General features: G+C 39.6%; 1 protein-coding gene across 2 annotated transcripts in view; it reads right to left on the bottom strand.

Moving 5' to 3' along the window:
* The window catches only part of SP3 (Sp3 transcription factor), a 96,211-nt gene that overhangs the window by 41,857 nt on the left and 34,379 nt on the right, over positions 1-19,975 (bottom strand). The window contains exons 4-8 of one of the 2 annotated variants that reach the window (XM_045558944.1): positions 18,132-18,360; positions 17,723-18,045; positions 16,947-17,101; positions 16,347-16,481; positions 7,281-8,640 (exon numbers count right to left, since the gene is read on the bottom strand). In XM_045558944.1, coding sequence (XP_045414900.1) covers positions 7,281-8,640; positions 16,347-16,481; positions 16,947-17,101; positions 17,723-17,729 — 1,657 coding nt within the window. In that variant the 5' untranslated portion in view covers positions 17,730-18,045; positions 18,132-18,360. The remainder of the gene's footprint in view (positions 1-7,280; positions 8,641-16,346; positions 16,482-16,946; positions 17,102-17,722; positions 18,046-18,131; positions 18,361-19,975) is intronic. The other variant, XM_045558945.1, reaches the window with a different exon arrangement.

Genomic DNA, 19,975 nt, shown 5'->3' with positions numbered 1-19,975 from the left:
TCATTAAATTAGAAAAGATTGGTTTGTTTTCAAAGTTTTTATCCTATTTTTATAATAAAACACCATGGCCCCAAGGAAAAAAATGTTTTTTCTAGTGTGGCAGTCAAAGTCAACTGACATGCCCTGGACTGAAAGATGCACCCTGAAGGTGCACATTTCAAATGCAAGATGCATATTTCAGAAATGTGTGTCTTAGGATCAGTGAAATATTTCTCACATCCAGGATTTGACTCTTGTTCATATGTTTTGTTTCACTTCTTATCTATAGAAGCTATTATTTTATCTCACTGACAATTATACGGATTTTAAACTCTTTAACAGATTGTTTTATCTTTCTTGAATCTGACATAAACTCATCTTCTAATTGTTCATTTACCAACTATCTTTCATAGGTTTTGCCTTCACCTTCATTTTGTAATGTCGGTTTTCAGGCTCATCTTAAGTACAATTTTTTTTTTTTCTTTCTCTGTATCACAATTCTGTGTCTAGCATTTTTGCAAGCCCCTAAACTCTTATATTAGATTTAGCAATACTATCATAAATCCTGACACTAACAGTTGAATGGTTCAGATGCTCGTCACAAGACAGTGCTGACGTCCTCCTATTTCACTGTATCCTCTTCTCATCTCTGTAAACCTTCATTTAAGCCATACCTTGGGGTAACAAAAAGTAAGCTTTTTTCGTAGCTCCCAACTTAAACAAAAAGGAGCTCTACTCCAGCCCCAGGCTTCAAGGGATGACTCTAACTCTAAGCTCCTCTTCATGTGGGGTACTTTTATCTATATTAATAGATACTTAAATAGGATATAAGTCCTGATCCAAATACTTAACAAGTATAGTAGTCCCCCCTTATCTAAGGTTTTTCTTTTCATGGTGGTTTCACTCACCTGTAGTCAACTGTGGCCCAAAAATATTACATAAAAAATTCCAGAAATAAATAATTCATAAGTTTTAAATTGCTCACCATTCTTAGTATGATGAAATCTCATGCTGTCTCTCTCGATCCCACCTGGGACATGAATCATCCCTTTGCCAGCCTACCCACACTGTATAAGGTACCCATCCATTACTGTATAGGAAAAAACACAGTATATACAGGGATTTGGTATATCTGAGGTACAGTTCTATAATCAGCCAGTTCTGACAAATGATCCCTTAGATAAAAATCAATAAAGATTTACCTTTTACCTTGTTAGAATCACCAATAAAAATGTTTCAGAAGACATTTCCTCCACTTACCATAAAAAAAATACTTAATTCAAAAAGGTTAATATATCTACCCCCAAAAGGAAAAAAAAATCTTAAATAAATATAACCAAGAAAAGAAACAAAAACACAACATTGATATAAATTAAATAGCAGACTGCCAAGGCAGTATAGTATAGTGAAAATAACAAAGCTTAATTGCGAAGCCTCGGGCCAGTTTCTTTCCTATCCAATTGTTAGAATAATAACGAGATTAATTTAAGAAAGAATTATATGAGATAATATATCTAAAAATACCTGAACAGTACCTGACACAGGAGGAGCCCGTAAGAGATCTCTCCCTTTTGCTCATTAGTATTTAAATAGGGTAAAAAAAAAAAAATCCAACTTTTATAGCACTTCTATTTTCTCTAATTTAAAAAAAAAAAATACAGCTACCAGCTAGTCCGTAACTGGTTTCCATATCCAGTTTTCCATGGATAATGGGGAATTCTAAACATTAAGTTGCTTGTAATCTGAGTTACTGTAGAAGGCAGAGGCTAGGATTACAAACCCAAGCGTTTGAGACCAGTTTGAGCAACATAGCAAGATCCTGTCTCAAAATAAATAAATAAATAAAGTAGCAATAACTTCTAGAATTCCTTCTTCCTACTTCAAACATCTGACTACATTTTAAATATACCCAGCCTTAAAGAATAAAACTGTATTTAGATAAAACAAAATCTAGCAGAGGACTAAAGTTTGAGAGATTGAATAAGTCTTGGCTTAAATTTTGGGGACATCTTCTGACTAGAAAAGATGCTGGAAAGACACGTAAATTCATACTTTGCCTGTTCCGATTCAGTTTAAAATACACAGCAATGACAGCAAAGTAAAAATAAGATGACAAAAACCTTCTCTAAAACAGCATGGATTTTTCAGTGGGCCAGAAGAGGATAGAAATATAAGGAGTGAGTAGGGTTGCAGCTTGGGGCCTGATGGGCTATATGTTCCAAGAAGATGGTGGTTTGGCTCCTAAGGGTTAAAGAATAATAAAAGTACTCTATGAGAAAAGGGGCCCAGAGTCAGATTTACTGCTTAAAAAGGATAGAGTAGGGCTGGGTGTGCCTGTAATCCTACACTTTGGGAAACTGAGGTGGGAGGATTATTTAAGGCCAAGAGTTAGAGACCAGCCCAGGCAAGAGCAAGACCCCCTGTAAACCACCCTCCCATCACCCATCTCCTACAAAAAATAGAAACATTAGCTGGGCACGCTGGTGCGAGCCTGTAGTCTCAGCTACTTGGGAGGTTGAGGCAGGAGGATCACTCAAACCTGGGAGTCTGAGGTTGCAGTAAGCTCTGATGATGCCACTTGCCACTGCACTGTAGCCCAGGCAACAGAGTAAGACCCTGGTAGGTGGAGAGGCTGGAGTAGTAGTCATTTTTCTGTGAGCCTTAGTTTTTTTTTTAAAAAAAAAAAAGGTCCCTTCTCTTTTATTTTGGAAAATTATTACATTAATTTCATACCTATCAAAAATAAAAATGCAAACCAAGGATGTCAAAGTTTTAATCATATTCATCTGGGCATACAACATATGCCTAACATAGATTAAAGATCTTTTGCTCTGATTTTCTGGTGAGAAAAACTTCTTGAAATAATTTGTCCCCCTTCTTGCCAATTAAAAAGATAGTACACTAAGAGACAGTTCTCCTAATACTCAATATTCCCAAAATAAGAATTTTCTAATTTCTATTACTAAATATGCTATGTACCACCTAGCACTTTTACTTCTGATTTGCTTTAACTTTTACTTTCTCAAATTCTTTTCCCATTCCTTTAAAATTGGGACAAAATTCAAATTTAATGGCTTTCTGGAACATTTTATCTTATGCTTCCTGGCCACCATTCAACAAACTAAATTAGCACTTTAAAAATTCCATTTTGCATTTATTCATATGATGTTTCTATTTGGTAACATTTGGAAAGAAATTACTTCATAAATCACTTGGTGCTTTATACCAACCTAATTTCATAACCAACATAAATCCATAAAAATCACAAATTTTCTAGAAATGTTTTCTTAACATGTATAGAACTCCATAACATTAGCTTTGCATAAGTGTTAAAAACCGGTTTCTAAAACTATCTATGTCTTCAAAAATCTGTCACCTTACCAGTAGTTCTCAAACTTTTTGGTCTCAGAACTCCTTTTAAACTCTTAAATATTACAAAGGTCCACAAAAAACTTTTGTTCATGTAGAATATATATGTATGTATCTCTCAATATTTACTGTATTAGAAATTACAAGATATACCTATGTACTATAAACAGAAATCTTAAACTTTTAGATTCATTTAAAAATAAATCTATTACCTGTTTCCATAAATTAACATTTTATAAAAAACCATTTTCCAAAACAAAAAAAGTTTAATGCAAGGATATCAGACTGAGATGGGGGGTGGGGGGAGGGGATGGGTGTATGCCTACATGATGAGTGCGTTGCACACCCTCTGGGGAATGGTCATGCTTGAAGGTGCTGACTCGGGGAGGGGGGGGGGGGATGGAGGTATGACTACATGGTGAGTGCCAGGCGCACTGTCTGGAGAATGGACACGCTTGAGGCTCTGACTCAAGGGGATGGGCGGGACATGGACAATGTATATAACCTGAACTTATGTACCCCCATGATAAGCTGAAATAAAAAAAAATAAAATAAAAATAAAAAAACAAAAAACTAAAAAGTTTAATGCAAAAACATGTTTTGCATTTTTGCAAATCTCTGTTAATGTCTAGGTTAAAATTAAAAGAAGACACTTAGAGTCTCAGATATGCTTCTGTATTCAATCTCTTGCAATATGTGGTTTGGCCTGAAGCACTTGAAGACTATCTGGTCTCACAGATATGTAGCTGGAAAAGAGAGAAATAACTTCAGAGCCTTTCAGCCAATTGTGGGTATTCTTCTTTGATACCAAACTTGACACATGGCAGTTTCTTAAAGGTCAGCATGAATGTGGAATCTGAAACCTTATCTGTAAATTTTCTATACCGTTACTGGTCTATCCTGCACTTTGGATCTTTTACCCATGCATGATTTTGTAACATAATGAGTTGACCATTTGAAAACTACTGATTCACTGAGTTATATTTTCCAAGTATTGGCACGTCATTATAATACAATATCAAAAAAATCCAACTTATCTCAACAGAAAAATACAAATATTAAGAAGCCTCATAAAACAGCAAAGTTTAAAATTTTTTTTTTTAAATTTAAGGAAAAGGCAGCATCAAGCTCATGGGAGTAGATTTAAGTTTTCCAAAATTCTAATTTTCACTGGAAAGCCCAAATTTCATCAACAGTAGCAAATACTTTCAGGTTTTTTTCCTTTAAGTGACATGCTCACTTCAGATTTTTTTGAGAAAATATCTGTCACTTGAATGTATTAATCTCAAAAACTATAGTTTGTCAATTTTCTTTCAAGTAAAAACATGTTTCATGAAAATGGAATCTAGTTCAGCTTGCAGAACTACATAGCTGGGGGAAAAAGTGTTCTTCAAAGACAATTATTTTTGTACGCAGCAGAAATGCTTTATTAAAAAAGCACACTTCCCACTTCATCACACAAAATATAAAAGGCATGCAGCAGGAACTACAAATCAAAACCACGATGAGATACCACTTCACCCCCACTAGAATGGCTAAAGATGCTCAATAATAAATGCTGTTGGGACTATAGCAAAATTGGAACCCCTCAACACACTGCTGTTGAGAATGTAAAATGGTAGTCTTTTTGGAAAAACAGTCTGGCAATTCCTCAAAAAGTTAAATATAGAGTTACCATAAAACCCAGCAATTCACTCCTAGGTATATACCCAAAAGAAAACATATGTTCACACAAAAAACTACTTACACAAACATTCATAGCATTATTCATAACAGTCAAAAAGTAAAAACAACCCAAATGTCTATCAACAGGTAAATAAAATGTGGTATGTCCATACAATGGAATATTATTCAGCCATAAAAAGGAATGAAGTACTGATACATGCTACTACACAGATGAACCTTGAAAACATAATGGTAAATTAAAGAATCCAGACACCAAAGGCCACATATTATGTAATTACACTGATATGAAATAAGAACAGGCAAAATGAAAGGACAGAAAGTGGAGTAGTGCTTACCACGGACTGAAGGGTGGAGGGAATGAGTGACTTGCTAATGGGTATGGGCCTCTTTTGGGGGTGATGAAAATGTTCTAAAATTAGACAGTAAAGATGGTTGTACAAGTCTATGACTATATTGAAAACTACTGAGTTGTATAAAGTGTGAATTTTATGGTATGTGACTGAAATCCCAATAAAGCTATTATTTTTCTAAAAGATAGGCAGCACTCAAGGGTCAAGATTTAGCAAAAAAAAATAATAACTATTTTTACTGGTTCTTCAAGGTCATTTTTGAGTGAAACTGGAATTTTTAACTACAAGTGTACATCTGGTGATGAAGAAAACAGCAACTACTAACGCAGTTTGATGCCACTCCCTTGATCAGGCTGAGACACAAACAGTTTTATCCACCATCAGTGCAAGTGTCAACACAGAGAAAAAGGTAAATAATTTCTTAGTATGATTATGAAAAGTCGTTTGTTTGACATGAAGGATCCCTAAAAGGGTCTTAAGGATCCTCAGGGATCCCCAGATCAAACTTTAAGAACTACTGCTGCAAGGCTGGGCGCAGTGGCTCACGCCTGTAATCCCAGCACTATGGGAGGCCAAGGCAGGCGGATCATTTGAGCTCAGGAGTTCGAGACCAGCATGAGCAAGAGCGAGACCCCCGTCTCTACTAAAAATAGAAAGAAATGATTTGGACAGCTAAAAATACATACAGAAAAAATTAGCCAGGCATGGTGGCTCATGCCTGTAGTCCCAGCTACTCGGGAGGCTGAGGCAGGAGGATCGCTTGAGCCCAGGAGTTTGAGGTTGCTGTGAGCTAGGCTGACGCCACGGCACTCACTCACTCACTCTAGCCCGGGCAACAGAGTGAGACTCTGTCTCAAAAAAAAAAAAAAAAAAAGAACTACTGCTGTAAACCACAGCTTCAGGAGACTCTAACACAATTAAAGGATTTCCAAATACAGATTTGAGACTCCAGGAAAATTTCAATTTTTTAAGTATATATTACAAATTTCTCAAGAGAAAAAGGGCAATCTTTAAGTGATGATGGGAGTTATTTTGGTTAAGTTCAATTCAAGTGACCCAATTTAAGAGTTTAGAATCACTGACCCGGTGGAAGGTTCTAAGAGTACAATCTCCACAGAAACCCAAATACAAAGTAGAATTAAAGTAATAAAGTTCAGGATTTAGTGCACAACTAAACATTCAATAAAACATTATCTAGACAAATAACATTAACAGGGTAACAAGGATACTATTTCTTTTTAAACTTTATTATTTAATTCTTACATAATATTCAAAGACTAGACTTCTGAAATTTCTACCCATACTATCAATAACTATATCTAGCACAGCTAAGTTTAGTGTCTATGATCACAGAATCAAACAATTTTAGATCTGGAAGGTACCCTAGATATAGTTACCTACACACTGAGGAAACTAAGTTTGTAAGAGAAAAATAACTTGGCCAAAATCACACCTAGCTAGAAGCTTTGACAGAATAAGTAGTCTTTGCTCCCAGTACCATGTTTTCACTATGCCAACTTGATTCTCCAACCAAATATAAGGCATAAAATGTTTAACTCACATTACATGGAGGCCAACCAAGACACCCTACCTGCCAAATAAAACTTTTATAATGCTTAACAATACCAATGAGATATCAAAAGGAATGTAAACTTGTTAAGGAAAAACTACAAATGTAATTGGAATAGTATAAAAATGAATCCTTAACTTCAAAAACTACAAACTTTCAAAGAACAATTTGCAAAAATACTTTGATGTCTACTTTCATACAAATATAAGGAAATGGACCACCACCTTTAATAATTAGAATCAGATACTAATAAACACCTAAAGTAAAAAATTGTCCTATATATTATCATTGAACTTATTTATGGCATGACGTAAATTAAGACTCACCTGCAGGACTGTCAGCATTCTCTCCTGGATGTAGCTGTATACCAGTAGAATCTATAGAATTTACTGTAACTGTCTGTAGATTTGGCAACTGACCAGTGCTTAGACTAACTGGCGTTGAAGTCAAGGCTCCACCTGCCGCAATCTGACCAAGTGTGAGTGTCTGAACAGGCGTCAAAGTTATTTGTTGGGCAGCAGTATTCTGTATTTGCAAGTTCTGCAAGTTCTGGACCCCTTGCACTTGAAATGTTTGCCAGGTTATTTGTCCAGAAGGGGTCACTGTCTGTGCCTGAATTAAAAAGGTTCCAGGATTCAGCTGCAACTGAAGATTTTGCAAAGCCTGTTGTGATATATTTTGACCACTGGCTTGCACACCATGGATTGTCTGTGGTGTAATACCTTGCACAATTTGCGCTTGACTGGTTGGCTGCTGAGACTCTTGAAGTTGTAGATGTTGTACAACAGGCTGTGCTGTAGAAACCTGAATATTCTGAGCCTGTGTCTCTTCAGAAACAGGCGACTGGATATAATTTCCCTGAAGATCTGAAGAATGGACTTGCCCACTAGACGTAGTCAAGCTATTTGTGTTTTGTTGCAATATACCTGTACTATCTATCGTAACAGGCAACTGTGATGAAGAGGATGTTGGCACAAATAAATCTGTATCAGTATTAGTTTCATTAATATCAGGAGAAACCCGCTCACCAGTCCTTTCTGAATTGTCTGAACTATCCATAGCTTGTCCTGTGTTTATCAAATGTCCATCAGCATTAATGCCTGCAGTCATTGTCTGAGAACTGCCCGAGAGTCCCAAAGAATCTAGATCGACACTATTGATTGGTACAAAGGTAATATTTCCTGGCAGACCAAGAGGCACATTAGCAACTACTTGGGTTTGGCCAGGAAAAGATGAACCACCAATTGCAACTCCCTGAACCTGGACTTGACCAGTCTGTGGTATGAGATTCTGGATATTAGCAGGAGGTGTTCCAGAGGCAAGTAAGGTTTGATTAGAGCCAGGAATGATCTGAATTTGACTGCTTTCTTGATTTATACCCCCATTATCTGAAGAGCCTGCGAAACCAATCTGAACCTGCTGACCATCTGTTGACTGAATCTGTGGTATTACTTGATATTGAACATTGGACACTGTACCATTTGAGGAATCTGATCCTGGTGCAACTGAAAATATTTGTTGATTCTGCAAATTCTGAAGGGGAAGAACATACTGCCCACTTGAAGTAGCAGAACTTGGAATCTGCACTAGATTACCAGCTTCATCTTTTATAGTTGTAGGTGTGGCTGACAAAACCTCCCATCGGTTTGGTGCTCCTCCTAACTGTGCAGAAGCCAAATCACCTGTCTGGATGAAGAAAACAAAAATGTTGTGATATATTTGTGGTATATTTAAACCAACCCTCAAAAAGCTCTAAAAATTGGTATAAATCCTACTACCTGAAGATGCAAGTTATGTTAATAACACAATAGAGTTCAAAAACAAAAGCATTACTATATGAACTACAATAAACATCAACTTCCAGTTTTATTTGTTATTGTAAAGATAGTCCATCCCATTTGAGCAAGGGAAAAAAAAATCTCAATCAAAATGTTTTTTGTTTTATAATCACAAACTGATCTTCTGATCCTACATCTATGATCTCTAATGCTATACAGTTAAAGAAAAAAAAAGGTGGAGGTGGCTGGAAAAGATCATGAACAGTTCAAATCAAACATATCTCAACTACTGGAGGGTTCAGAAAGTATACAACTCACTAAAAATACATGACTAAATCAGGTGCATTGTATCTGTGTATAAAAAAGGAACATTAGTGAAGTGTATTAAGTCATCCAAGTTAGAAACGTAAGATTTGTGTAGCATTGCTATAAACCTGAAATCAAATTATTAAAGCTACTCTTTTATGGTGTGTATTAATGTACTCTACAGTAAACTCAAGGCTAGGGCTATTCCATTAGGAGGCTATCAAACTCTTTACTTTTCCCATGAACTACTAGAAAATATATGAGACCTTAAAAAAACTTAATGAGGAAGGTTATTGCCCTGTGACCACATGGTAAATTAGCCCCATCTAAAAGGTTTTTCTAGAATCTAAAAGCTGGAAGATATAAACTGTGGCTTTACCTACTATTCTATTTTAAATCTCCAGTAGAATGCCAGGGATACACATTTTATATTCTGTGACCTGCTAAAATCTCAGGTATCATCCCTATAGGCAAGACTGGAAAAATACCAACATAGAAAAGCAGAAAGCAACAGAATTCTACATGTCAATGTCCAAGGGTAGATTTTTTTAAAGGGAACAACAGCAATATCTAACATGCGAGATTTTCTTTTACATGCCAAGTACTATGAGAAGGGTTTATAAGATTATGTTATTTACCGCTTAAAACAATCCTATGAGGTAGATGTTAATATTATCCCAATTTTCACGGATGAGAAAATTGAGGGACAAAATCACACAGCTATCAAATGGACAAGACAGGATTTAAGTCTAGGCTAAGCCTAACTCTAAAACCCAAGCCCTTTAACACCAGGCCCTTAGACCGTATCTGTCCCCCTCTAAGACCAGGGATCAAGAAAGAAAATAGACCCCATGTGATTTACTCACCATCAAAATAAAGCCATCCCTATCCTATTTCCTTCTAGATCTATCTGTGATTTTCTATAACTCCACATATCACTAGACAGTGAGAATATAAGCATATCTAGCGCAATATTGTCAACCTAGGATCCACGACTGGGCAACAAGGAATCTCTGAATCCTCTAAAACAGCATTTTTGACAAAGTGCAAGATGGGAGGGAGGGATAATGTAGGGTTTCACAATATCATCTATTCTCAATGGGGATCTGTGACCATAAAACAAGGTTAAAATAAATATGGTTCTCCCAACATAAACTATACCATAAAATTTAATGCAAATATTATAGAACCAAAAGATCTTAAGTTTCTTTAAGAAACTTACTACCTAGTTTATACGCAGACACAGTTGAGAACTATACACAGTATTTCAATGGATAAACCAGTTTAATGACTCAAACATTTGAACATACCTGCCAGGGTGAAGTAAGGAGATTTGAGTAAACCCATCAGATACATACTCCCTACCTTCAAATGCTTCACAATCAATCCAAGCAGACATATACATACTTGCTAATACAATATCAAAAGTAGCATATACTAGCCGTATGACCAAAACACCATGTGGAGACACAGAAAACTGAAAAAGAAGATGTCACAGAGATATCTGAAGCAATATTAGAGTGAAATATAAGATTTCACTATGGTCAATTAGAAAATAGAGGCATTCATAAAGGTATACAAAATCACAGGCAAAAAAAAACCCTGACGAATGCAGTTTGGAGTTCAAGAGAGGATCTAGAAAAGGCTCATATTCACAGAGAAAAGTAATAAGGAACAGGACTAAACATTTTTATCAAGGCCTGTAAATGGCTTTGTGGATCCCACTAAATTGGACTTTATCCTGCAGATAAAGGAAGGAAAATATAAAAGGTTTATAAGCTAGTGAGTGGTGCAATCACATCTGTATTTTATAAAGATAAACTAAGGTCCAGTAAAGGAGATTGAAAGAAATGAGGAAGAGACTAAAGGCCGAGAAACCCTAGGACCTAACACAAATCCCTAGGCCTAAACTAAAACAGTGATCTGTCTTTTAAATACAAAAACTTAAGTTCAACTTACTAAACTCAAATTTTAAAATGAAACACCAGACATTAAAGTCATATATCATTCTTCAACTTCAATCTGATATAGAAATTATAAGCTTAAGTCACCTTTCCTAACATTACAGTAACAAATCATGTCTCATTTCAGTCTTTTGGCATGTTAAGTAAACTAAAAATATCTAAATCTATACTTTATACTAAAATCTGTGCTCTGTATGCCTAAAACCAATCCTTACCTTAAGATTATTGTTCTTCTGAAGAACTGATTTAAATTTCTTATGACCAACATTAAATTTACAAATATTCAACATTTATCAAATATACTATGTTAGACACAAATTAATTTTACAATACTGACATTTTGTTCCTTTTCCTTTGTTTAAAAAAAAGTAAAACTTATGTCATCTAAAATAGTAATAAAGGCAGATACTCAGCCACCATTGAGCAGCTTTAAGTCTGAGTAAACATTGCCAAGTCACCCCCTCTCCAGAAGCTAAATAAAAGTAAACTGTAGTACCATTTTTCCCAGCAATGCAGGCCATTAATTGAAGGAAAATCTCCAAACCTAGGACAAAATGACGTATGCTGAACTTTTTTTAAATAAACCTAAGATGAAAAGCATATATAAATATCTATGAAGCACAAAGATGAAAAAAAACAATGGATAGTTTAAACAAAAGAATGAGGCAAGAAAAAGAATTTTTAATGTAATAAATATACAGTTTTAAAAAATTTGCTAAATACCATTTTTTTAATGGAATAGAAAAACACACTAAATCAGAAAACTACCAGATTTTGACGATTTAAGCTAAAACTATGCTTGGAAGAGAGGAGTATATTATACTAGAAAGGAAAGAACTCAGAACTCAGTTCTCATCCTAGCTAGAATTGTGGAAATGTACATGATTTAGAGCAAGACTCAATTTCCTCGTGTTAACAATGGGAAAAATATTATCTCGCAGGGTCAAGAAAATGTTAAGCTTTATAAACTATAAAGTACTGTGCAATCCCAAAGATCACTATGATTACTAAGAATATGAGAACAGATTTGAAAAATATCCATTAGATGCCTAGCACAATTCCTGGCACAAAGATCAATAAATATTTATTGAATCAACAGTTAAAGGTATTTTACTTAAAATCACTGCAAACAAAATGACAGAAAGAACGTATCAGAAAGAACACTAACTTTGAGGTATTAGAGCCTTCTATGAAGAAGGCTAAACCAATTTTAAACCTATTTCCATAATTACACAATGAATAAGCCCCAAATATTTCAAAACTACAAAGCTTTCCAAGCCCATTAATTTGTAAAAGAAATTTCATCAGTAACATACCACTAAAAGAGATAAAGCACATTAAATACCAAATGGGAAAGGGATACATTAGAAAAATCATCTGGGACCCCAAAAAAATATATATGTATTTGATATTAGGCTATAGGAAACACAAAGAGAAAGACATAAAAACATACATTCTAGGGAGAACTAGTATTTGGTTGAGAAGCAAGATAACCCTTTACATAAGCTTACAAACTAAACAAAAAACCCACCAGTGTTTCTCTAAGTAACTCTAATATTCTTATTGGACAGTTAACAAACAAGACACCATCTAACATAGATGTTGGCATTAGCATAGCAAAAAGTTGTAACTAAAGGCACTCTAAGTCTCTCTATGCATAAACACATAACCACAGGGTGAAAAGGACCACAACCTACTGTAGCCCTGGGAGGTGGGGGCACCAGGGGGTGGCACCAGCAGAGACACTGCTATAGCAATTCAATACAAGGGCATTCTTCAACACAACTGGACATAAAAATAGAGGGTTGGAGGGGGGGGTTAGAGAGGAAAGAAAAAAAGGTTACATCTTCTTAGATAATACCTGTGGAAAGGGAAAAAGAAAAAATTCACACCACTTATTACATAGCACTTGGAAAGGATTATATTCACTTCTCAGTTCCCACAAATGGCTTTATGAAAACCAGAAATAGGCAAGAAAGGAGTATAACTGGAAACAAGAACAAGTGTGAAGGTAAGGTGGAAACAAACTAAGAACCATTCTTAGGCAAATACTCAAGTTTCTTAAAAATCTTCAAGGAACACTAATAGAACTCAAACATTTCAAATAAAAAAAAAATCACCCTGCCCAATTAATTAACTACAATAATGACAGTGTAGGTCTTAAGTAATGGCAAAAATGACTTTTTAAAAAAATAAGCTACTATTCATCTTTTTTTTTAGCTCACCAACATTTACATGCTAAATTAATGAACACTAACTTTACAACCTAAATCAAAGATCAGGCAATGACTTTCTTAATATGTTGTTCAGTTTATTTCACTAAAAGTACAAATGAAGTAAGTAAACTAATAATCTTTAAGTTTACACAAATGTGAAATGGACAAGTTAATACTTGCATAAAGATCTACTTTATTCTATTTCCTGGCTTTCTAAAATTAACCACACAACTGTTACTAATAAAATAAAAAAGCAGTCCAGGCACAGTGGCTCATGCCTGTAATCTAGCACTTTGAGAGGCCAAGACAGGAGGATCACTTGAGGCCTGGAGTCTGAGACCAGCCTGGGCAATAGTAAGACCTTGTCTCTATAAAAAATAAAAAATTAGCCCAGTGTGGTGCCTCACACCTATAGTCCCAGTTACTTGGGAGGCTGAGGCAAGAGGATCTGCTTGACCCCAGGAGTTTGAGGTTGGAGAGGGCTATGATGGTGCCACTGCACTCTAGCCTGGGCAACAGTGCAAGACCTTGTTTCAAAAAAAAAAAAAAAAAGTTACAAAGGAAACTTGCTATAAAATCATCCTTGGGAGTCCATGTTGTGGGACATTACAGGTGAGGCTACTTTGCAATTAGACCTCTTCAGCACTGTCCTGAGGGTAACCAAACACCCTTGGCCAGGATCCTCTTTTATGAAAAAAAAAAAAAAAGTCCAAATTCAAAACCCAAATATTCAAAGCAAATCTTTAATGTAGCTGATTGGCTTTTCAAGCCCCTTTTAATCTTAAAATACCAAGCTAAACTGGCAAAAAGTTGAACTATATATATTTCCGTTTGATTTTAAACACCATATATCTGCAATGTAGTATCCTGGAATAGATCCCAGAACAGAAAATGGACATTAGTGGAAAAAGTGGTGAAATGAGAATAAAGGCTGTAGCTGGTAATATCATACCACTGTTAATTTCCTAGTTTGGACAAATGTACCACAGTTATGTTAACATTAGGGGAAGCTGGGTGAAGGGTATGACTCTCAGTTCTGTATTTCCAACTTTTCTGTAAATCTAAAATTGTTCCAAAATACAATTAAAAACACAGCTATAACCTGATTTCCAGTAATTTGAGTAATTAAAATAAGATTATCTAGCACATTTTAAAACAAAAACAACTCACAAGAATTTCTTTCACTTTCTAAAATGTACTGAAAAAATGTCTTAAGTTCATTTTTGAACTGGAAAAATCATTTTTCTATCTGCTAAGGCATATACAAGCCGGTCTTACCAATTTTACTCGAAGTGAAAAACCTTGTACATAGGTACCAAGCATACAAAGAAATGTATGTTTTGAGGGGTTTTTGGCAAAACTGTATTTTCATTTTACTGTGATTGACAAATTATGATGTATTTGATTGATAAATCTTAGATTTATGAGACTGATTCTAGTCCCACATTCAGCTGGCGGGAAATGTGTTGTCAGTAGTGATTCGGTAATTCAGAGAAGGCGCAGAAGAGACATGGAAACAACTTCCCTACAAGTATATGGCCACAGATGGCTAAGGCTGAAGACTCACATATTTAAGTACATATACATATTTTTCACTCCTAACTTCCTTCTTCACTCTCCCCTCCCCCATCTGTAAGCTGATATCTGAACTTTGTAAACTACATTTCCAAGAAATTTTTTCTTCTATTTGAAATATAAAAACATAAGTAGAAGCAATCTGCTTTTCAATTTTACTTATACAGTGGTTTCTTAAGATAAACAATTTGTTTTGGCACTTTGGGACTGGAGGGATACATTTCATAAAAAAGGTCTAGCATGCCCTAAGTTTGTTTAAAAATAACAATTATGTCTCTCACAACATAATTTTATGCCTTTACATTTGAGCTTACAAAAGCACAACTTAAGACATTAAAACTACTCACATCCCCCATAATATAATTTGAAGCACTAAAATCACAAATATAATATTTACTAATTGTTTAACTTAACTTTTAATGCCTAAGCATACTATTTGCTGCAGATTATACCTAACTTTTCCATCTACTATTTAAAATATCACTACACAAATCAAATCCTATAATCCACTACCAAAAAAACATTGAGAGGGGTTTCAATTATATTAGTAGGTGAACACACACATTAAACAGCAAAAATCCAAACAAATGTAAAATTCGCAATTAACAGGCTAAAATCTACTCCTAGCTTATTTGTATTAATTAAGCCTTCGTATAACATAAACCAGCTCCTCCCCTTGCTTCAGACTGTAAAAGCATTACAAAAAGAATCCCACCACATCCTATCACACTAACAATCATAATAAAATAAAAATAGAGTTTTGCCGACCAAATTCAAAGGCAAGTACGGTATGTATCAGTATGCATGTAAATACAATTCATTACATGTACTTTTGTTTCTAACAGATATTCATATTCAATTTCAAAAGCTGAAGTGCTAAGTAACTTCGCTAATGTCAATGGTCGCTAAACGTTTCATTTACCCCCACTTCAGAAAACTTACTGTAAATTTTAGCAGTCTGCAAAAACTAAAATTCAATAATTTCAAATGGTCACTAAAAAAGCACTCCAAGAGTGTTCATTTCTGCACGCAAAAGGATAATTCCAAGAATAAACCCTCTTTTTCAATAATCTACGATTTAAATCAGTAATAATTTACGATTTTTATAATCTACGATTTAAATCAGTAATCTAGCAACTTCCAGCAGTAAAAGCTCCAGGTTCAAAAATACTAGACAGTGCCTCTGTAGTTGATACTATCTATGGCCGACAAGCTGTGCTTGAAAATTTTGTAGTGTTTTCAAGCAAAGGAGTTTTCCGCACTGATATGAATTGCTCAAACATCCATTTTGGAGTCCTCTACCCCCGCCCTCTCAGACTTCATTTTGTAGAAAATTTTGAGCGAGGTGCCGCAGTGACAATTTCAAGAAAGCCTGGGCTGGCTCCCGACCCAAACAGGGATGCGAAAAAGCAGGAAAGGGCGCCCCAAGGCTCGGCGACCCGTCCGTTTCGGGGCAAGCGCGGGCGCCGGGGAGGCCTTTTGGGCGGGCGCGCCGCAGGCCCGGGATGGCGGGCGCAGGGCCTCGGCGGGGGCGGGCCGCGCGCGGGACTTACCGCTCCGGCGCCGGCGGCGGCGGCGGCGGGGGCCCCGGCTGCGGCGGCCGCCTCCTCCTCGTCGTCGCCCGGCGATGGCGGCCCTATCTTGCTGCAGGTAGCGGCCAGCAGAGCGAGCGGTGACGGCTGAGTGTCCTACCCCCGATGGGCGGGTTCAGAGAGGGAGACAGGAGGAGGGGGTGGCGGTTAGGGCCGGGCCGCCGCTCGCACAGGAAGTGCGACTCGGTCCTCGCAGGCTGCGCCCGGGCGAGCGCCAGCCCGCTCTCTCCTCCTCCTCTAACTCCTGCCCTGGCCTCCGGCTCGCGTCCCCTGCTCCCAAGCACCCCGGCACCCCGGTCCGCGGGTAGGCGGGCGGCGGGCTGCGCGCCGGGCCTCCACCTTCCGCCCGGAACCCACCCCCGGCAGGGCGCACACACTCACACACGCACAAAAAGGCGGCGGGCGGGGGAGCGCGGGCGGGGTCGGGAGCGTTGGCGCCTCGGGCGGGCAGCTCCCGGGGCGGGGGGAAGGGAGGGGAGAGGCGAGGAGGGAGGGGAGAGGCGAGGGGAGGAGAAAGCGGCGCGAGGGGGGGAGCCCGGCCGGGGCTCAGCCGCTCCTCACCTGGGCCGCCGCCGCCACCGCGCCGTTTCCTTGCTGCTGCTGCTGCTGCTGTTGCTGCTGCTGCTGCAGATACTCGCCGTGGCCGCCGCCGCCACCGCCGCCGCTGTCCACGTCCAAGGCAGCCATTTCCTCTTGTTTCACGGGCTTTTCGGGAGCTGCAGGCACAGCGCGGGGGGGGTGGGGGGGGTGGGGAGGAAGGCGGGTGGAGGAGAGGGAGGGGGCCCGCGGGCCGAGGAGAAATTACTCCGAAAGCCCGGACCCAGGCCCCTTCCCCTCCCCCACCCGCCCCCCGGCGGCGGCTCCCTCCTCCCCTCCTGCTGCTGCCCCCGCCCGCCGCTGCCTGTAACCCTCCTCCTCCTCCTTTTTCCCTCCTCCTCCTCCTCCCCGCGCTGCCCCTGCCCCCTCTCCTCTCCTCTCCTCCCCTTTCCCTTCGCGCCGCTCGCTCTCACTCGCGCTCGCTCCTCTCGCACCGTCAGTCACTCACACACGCCCGCCCGCGCCCGCACACAGGGGGATGCGCTCCCGGCGGACCGGGCCACCCGCCCCGGGGCGCGGCGGGGAGACGGCGTTGCTGGGGCTTCAGGGGTGGACGGTGGCTGGAAGGGAGGGAGGCGGAGGGGAGTGCGGCTTTCTGCCTCTCACAGACACGGTCGCACACACGGGGCTGGGGCCGGGACAGGCAGCGGCGGCCCCAGGCTGGCTGTGGTCGGCGGCAGCAGCGGCGGCGGCGGCGGCGGCGGCAGCAGCAAGGGTTGCTCTCTCTCGGCTTTACGTACCGGTCATAGTGTGTTTAGGGCACCTCAGGCGGGGCTCCCCGCCGCCTTACACATGGTGAGGAGCGAAGGCGGCGGCGCCGGGAGAGGATGCGGGAAGCGGCGGCGGACACGGCCGGAGCGGTCCGGGGATTTTTTTTTCCTATTTTGATTGACTGTGCGGGAAACACAAAAGGTGGAGCCTCCAGCCCAAAAGGGGGGAAGAGGGTGACAGCCCGCCCGGAACTCCCGCCCCTCTTCTTCGCGCTCATTCGCCACCACGCTCTCCGCCGGCTGTGCTCATTGGTCCAGACGCATGTCCGTCGCTCGGCCAGGCAGCGCGCTTCCTGTTTGCCCCCCGGGTGGAAGGGGAGAGACAATGAGCGACCGTGGCGGCGTAGGTTCCCGAGAGCGGCTACGGCTTGCCCGTTACCCTGCTGTGCCCGCCTCGTTCGCCGGCTGCCGCTGCCAGGCCCGAGGCGCAGTCCTCCTCCACTTCGCAGGCGCTAGGAGCAGGCCTCGCCAAGCTGTAGGGGAGCTGAGCTGGGAAGGAAATCCGTCCCCGGTGACTCCGGCTCTACTCGACGCTTCCTCCATCCCAGCGGCAGCCTTGGCCGGATCTCCCCAGGGCCTCGCGCTCTCGGAACCGGCTCTTCCCTGCGCTGCCAGGAGGCCACCACTGCTCAGCCCCGGGGCTGCTGCTGCGGCCGCTGCTGCTACTGAGCGAACCAGACCCGCCCCACGAGCCCGGGGGGAGGGAGCTGGTATTGGGGGAGACACCCCCTCCGAGGCTGGAGGAGGATTTTCTCTCTCACACATTCAGCTCTTAGATTCACAGTCAAAGCCATCCTGTTCCCATCCCCCTTAGCCCTGAGTTTCCAACTGGTCTCCCGCTTTCTCGTACCCCGGAGGCAGGCATTTAAAGCACAAAAGAAATCTCAGGCCACCTCACTTACGGGACGAAAGCTTTAATTCTGGCCAGTGACACCAAACAAGGACTTAAAAGTATATTTCATTTTATATGTGGTGTGCATATATACTCAATGGGCAGAATCCTTTTTAAAAAAATCAGTCACATAATCATTTTGTTGCACAAACATATGTTACCCACTTCTTGATCCTCGGTACCAAGTTAGATATCTCCTGAGAAAGCCCATCAACGATTGCCAGTGTTTTTAAAGTAGTGAATCTCAGTGAAGTAGTTTTTTTTTTTTATCTTGGAACGTTTTCGTTCTACTTTAAAATCTTGTTTTATTTATTAGATTAGGTTAACACTCCTTCCCTCTTTGGCATCCTTGATATCTTACTGTCATCTTGGGGGAAAATGCTCAGGTTTTATGTGTTTGTTTTGCCAACTAAGAGACATCTCTGCCTATTACCTTTAGGTGTAGTTGCCAAGAAAGGTGTTAAATTTAAGAGATAGGAACACTGTCCACAATACCCCTTTTATTAGAAATCTGACTCAAACAAGAATCAGTGTTCCAGTTACTGTGGTTATTATATTTTGTGTAATAAGTGTAGTTTTGCCGGGGGATGATGTAGTGAAGTCCAAGCACTTGAACTAGATTTCCTGTGCATTAACTAAAAAAATTCTTAATCCTTTTGTGGCATACTGAGTTTGCATCCCAATTCCAAAGCACTTACACTTGCCAACTATGCTCATAGGACCAGAAACACTGTATAGTTACTCGACTCTTAATTGTACAGAAGATCAGATTTCCAGGGAATTGACCTAAAAACCACAAACTTGCTAAAACAAGACTCAAAATAATGATCCAAGAAGAGGGTTGATCTCTTCCTGTATTATAGTAAGTACTTTTGGTCTCATATTTAACCAGAAGAATCATTTTTAAAATTTGATAGTGTAACTGGTATACTATTGTACACTTAGATTTTTAAAGGAAAATAAAAGAATAAGCTGATTGAGGGGATAGAAAAAGGGATGGGTGGCTTGAAGAGCAAAGCAGCGATGAAAACAAGTGGAGTGAGAGAGTGGAAGAAAAGTCACACTTAATCACTTTTTGCTCTTACCTGGATATGTTAGCTAGAGGCTAGCTCTTTGCCTAGAAAGGATATTTCAGACATTTTCAGGTGTTTTTCCAGAAGTGGAAATGTGTTTTATGGGTCTAAGTACACTATTTCTATGCCCCTTTTGCAAAGCATTAGTCCAACCCCCAAAGAAAGCAAAGTCTTTGGCCACAGGAATTAAATTCATTTCTTAATGGATACCAATTGACAAATGACATGAATAAATTGTCAGTTTTTTCTTTTTTAGTC

This window comes from Lemur catta, chromosome 8 (assembly GCF_020740605.2).
Source record: "Lemur catta isolate mLemCat1 chromosome 8, mLemCat1.pri, whole genome shotgun sequence".
Taxonomy (NCBI): Eukaryota; Metazoa; Chordata; class Mammalia; order Primates; family Lemuridae; genus Lemur; species Lemur catta.
Note: the sequence above shows the minus strand (reverse complement) of the source record. Positions and strands in the feature narration are given on the sequence as shown.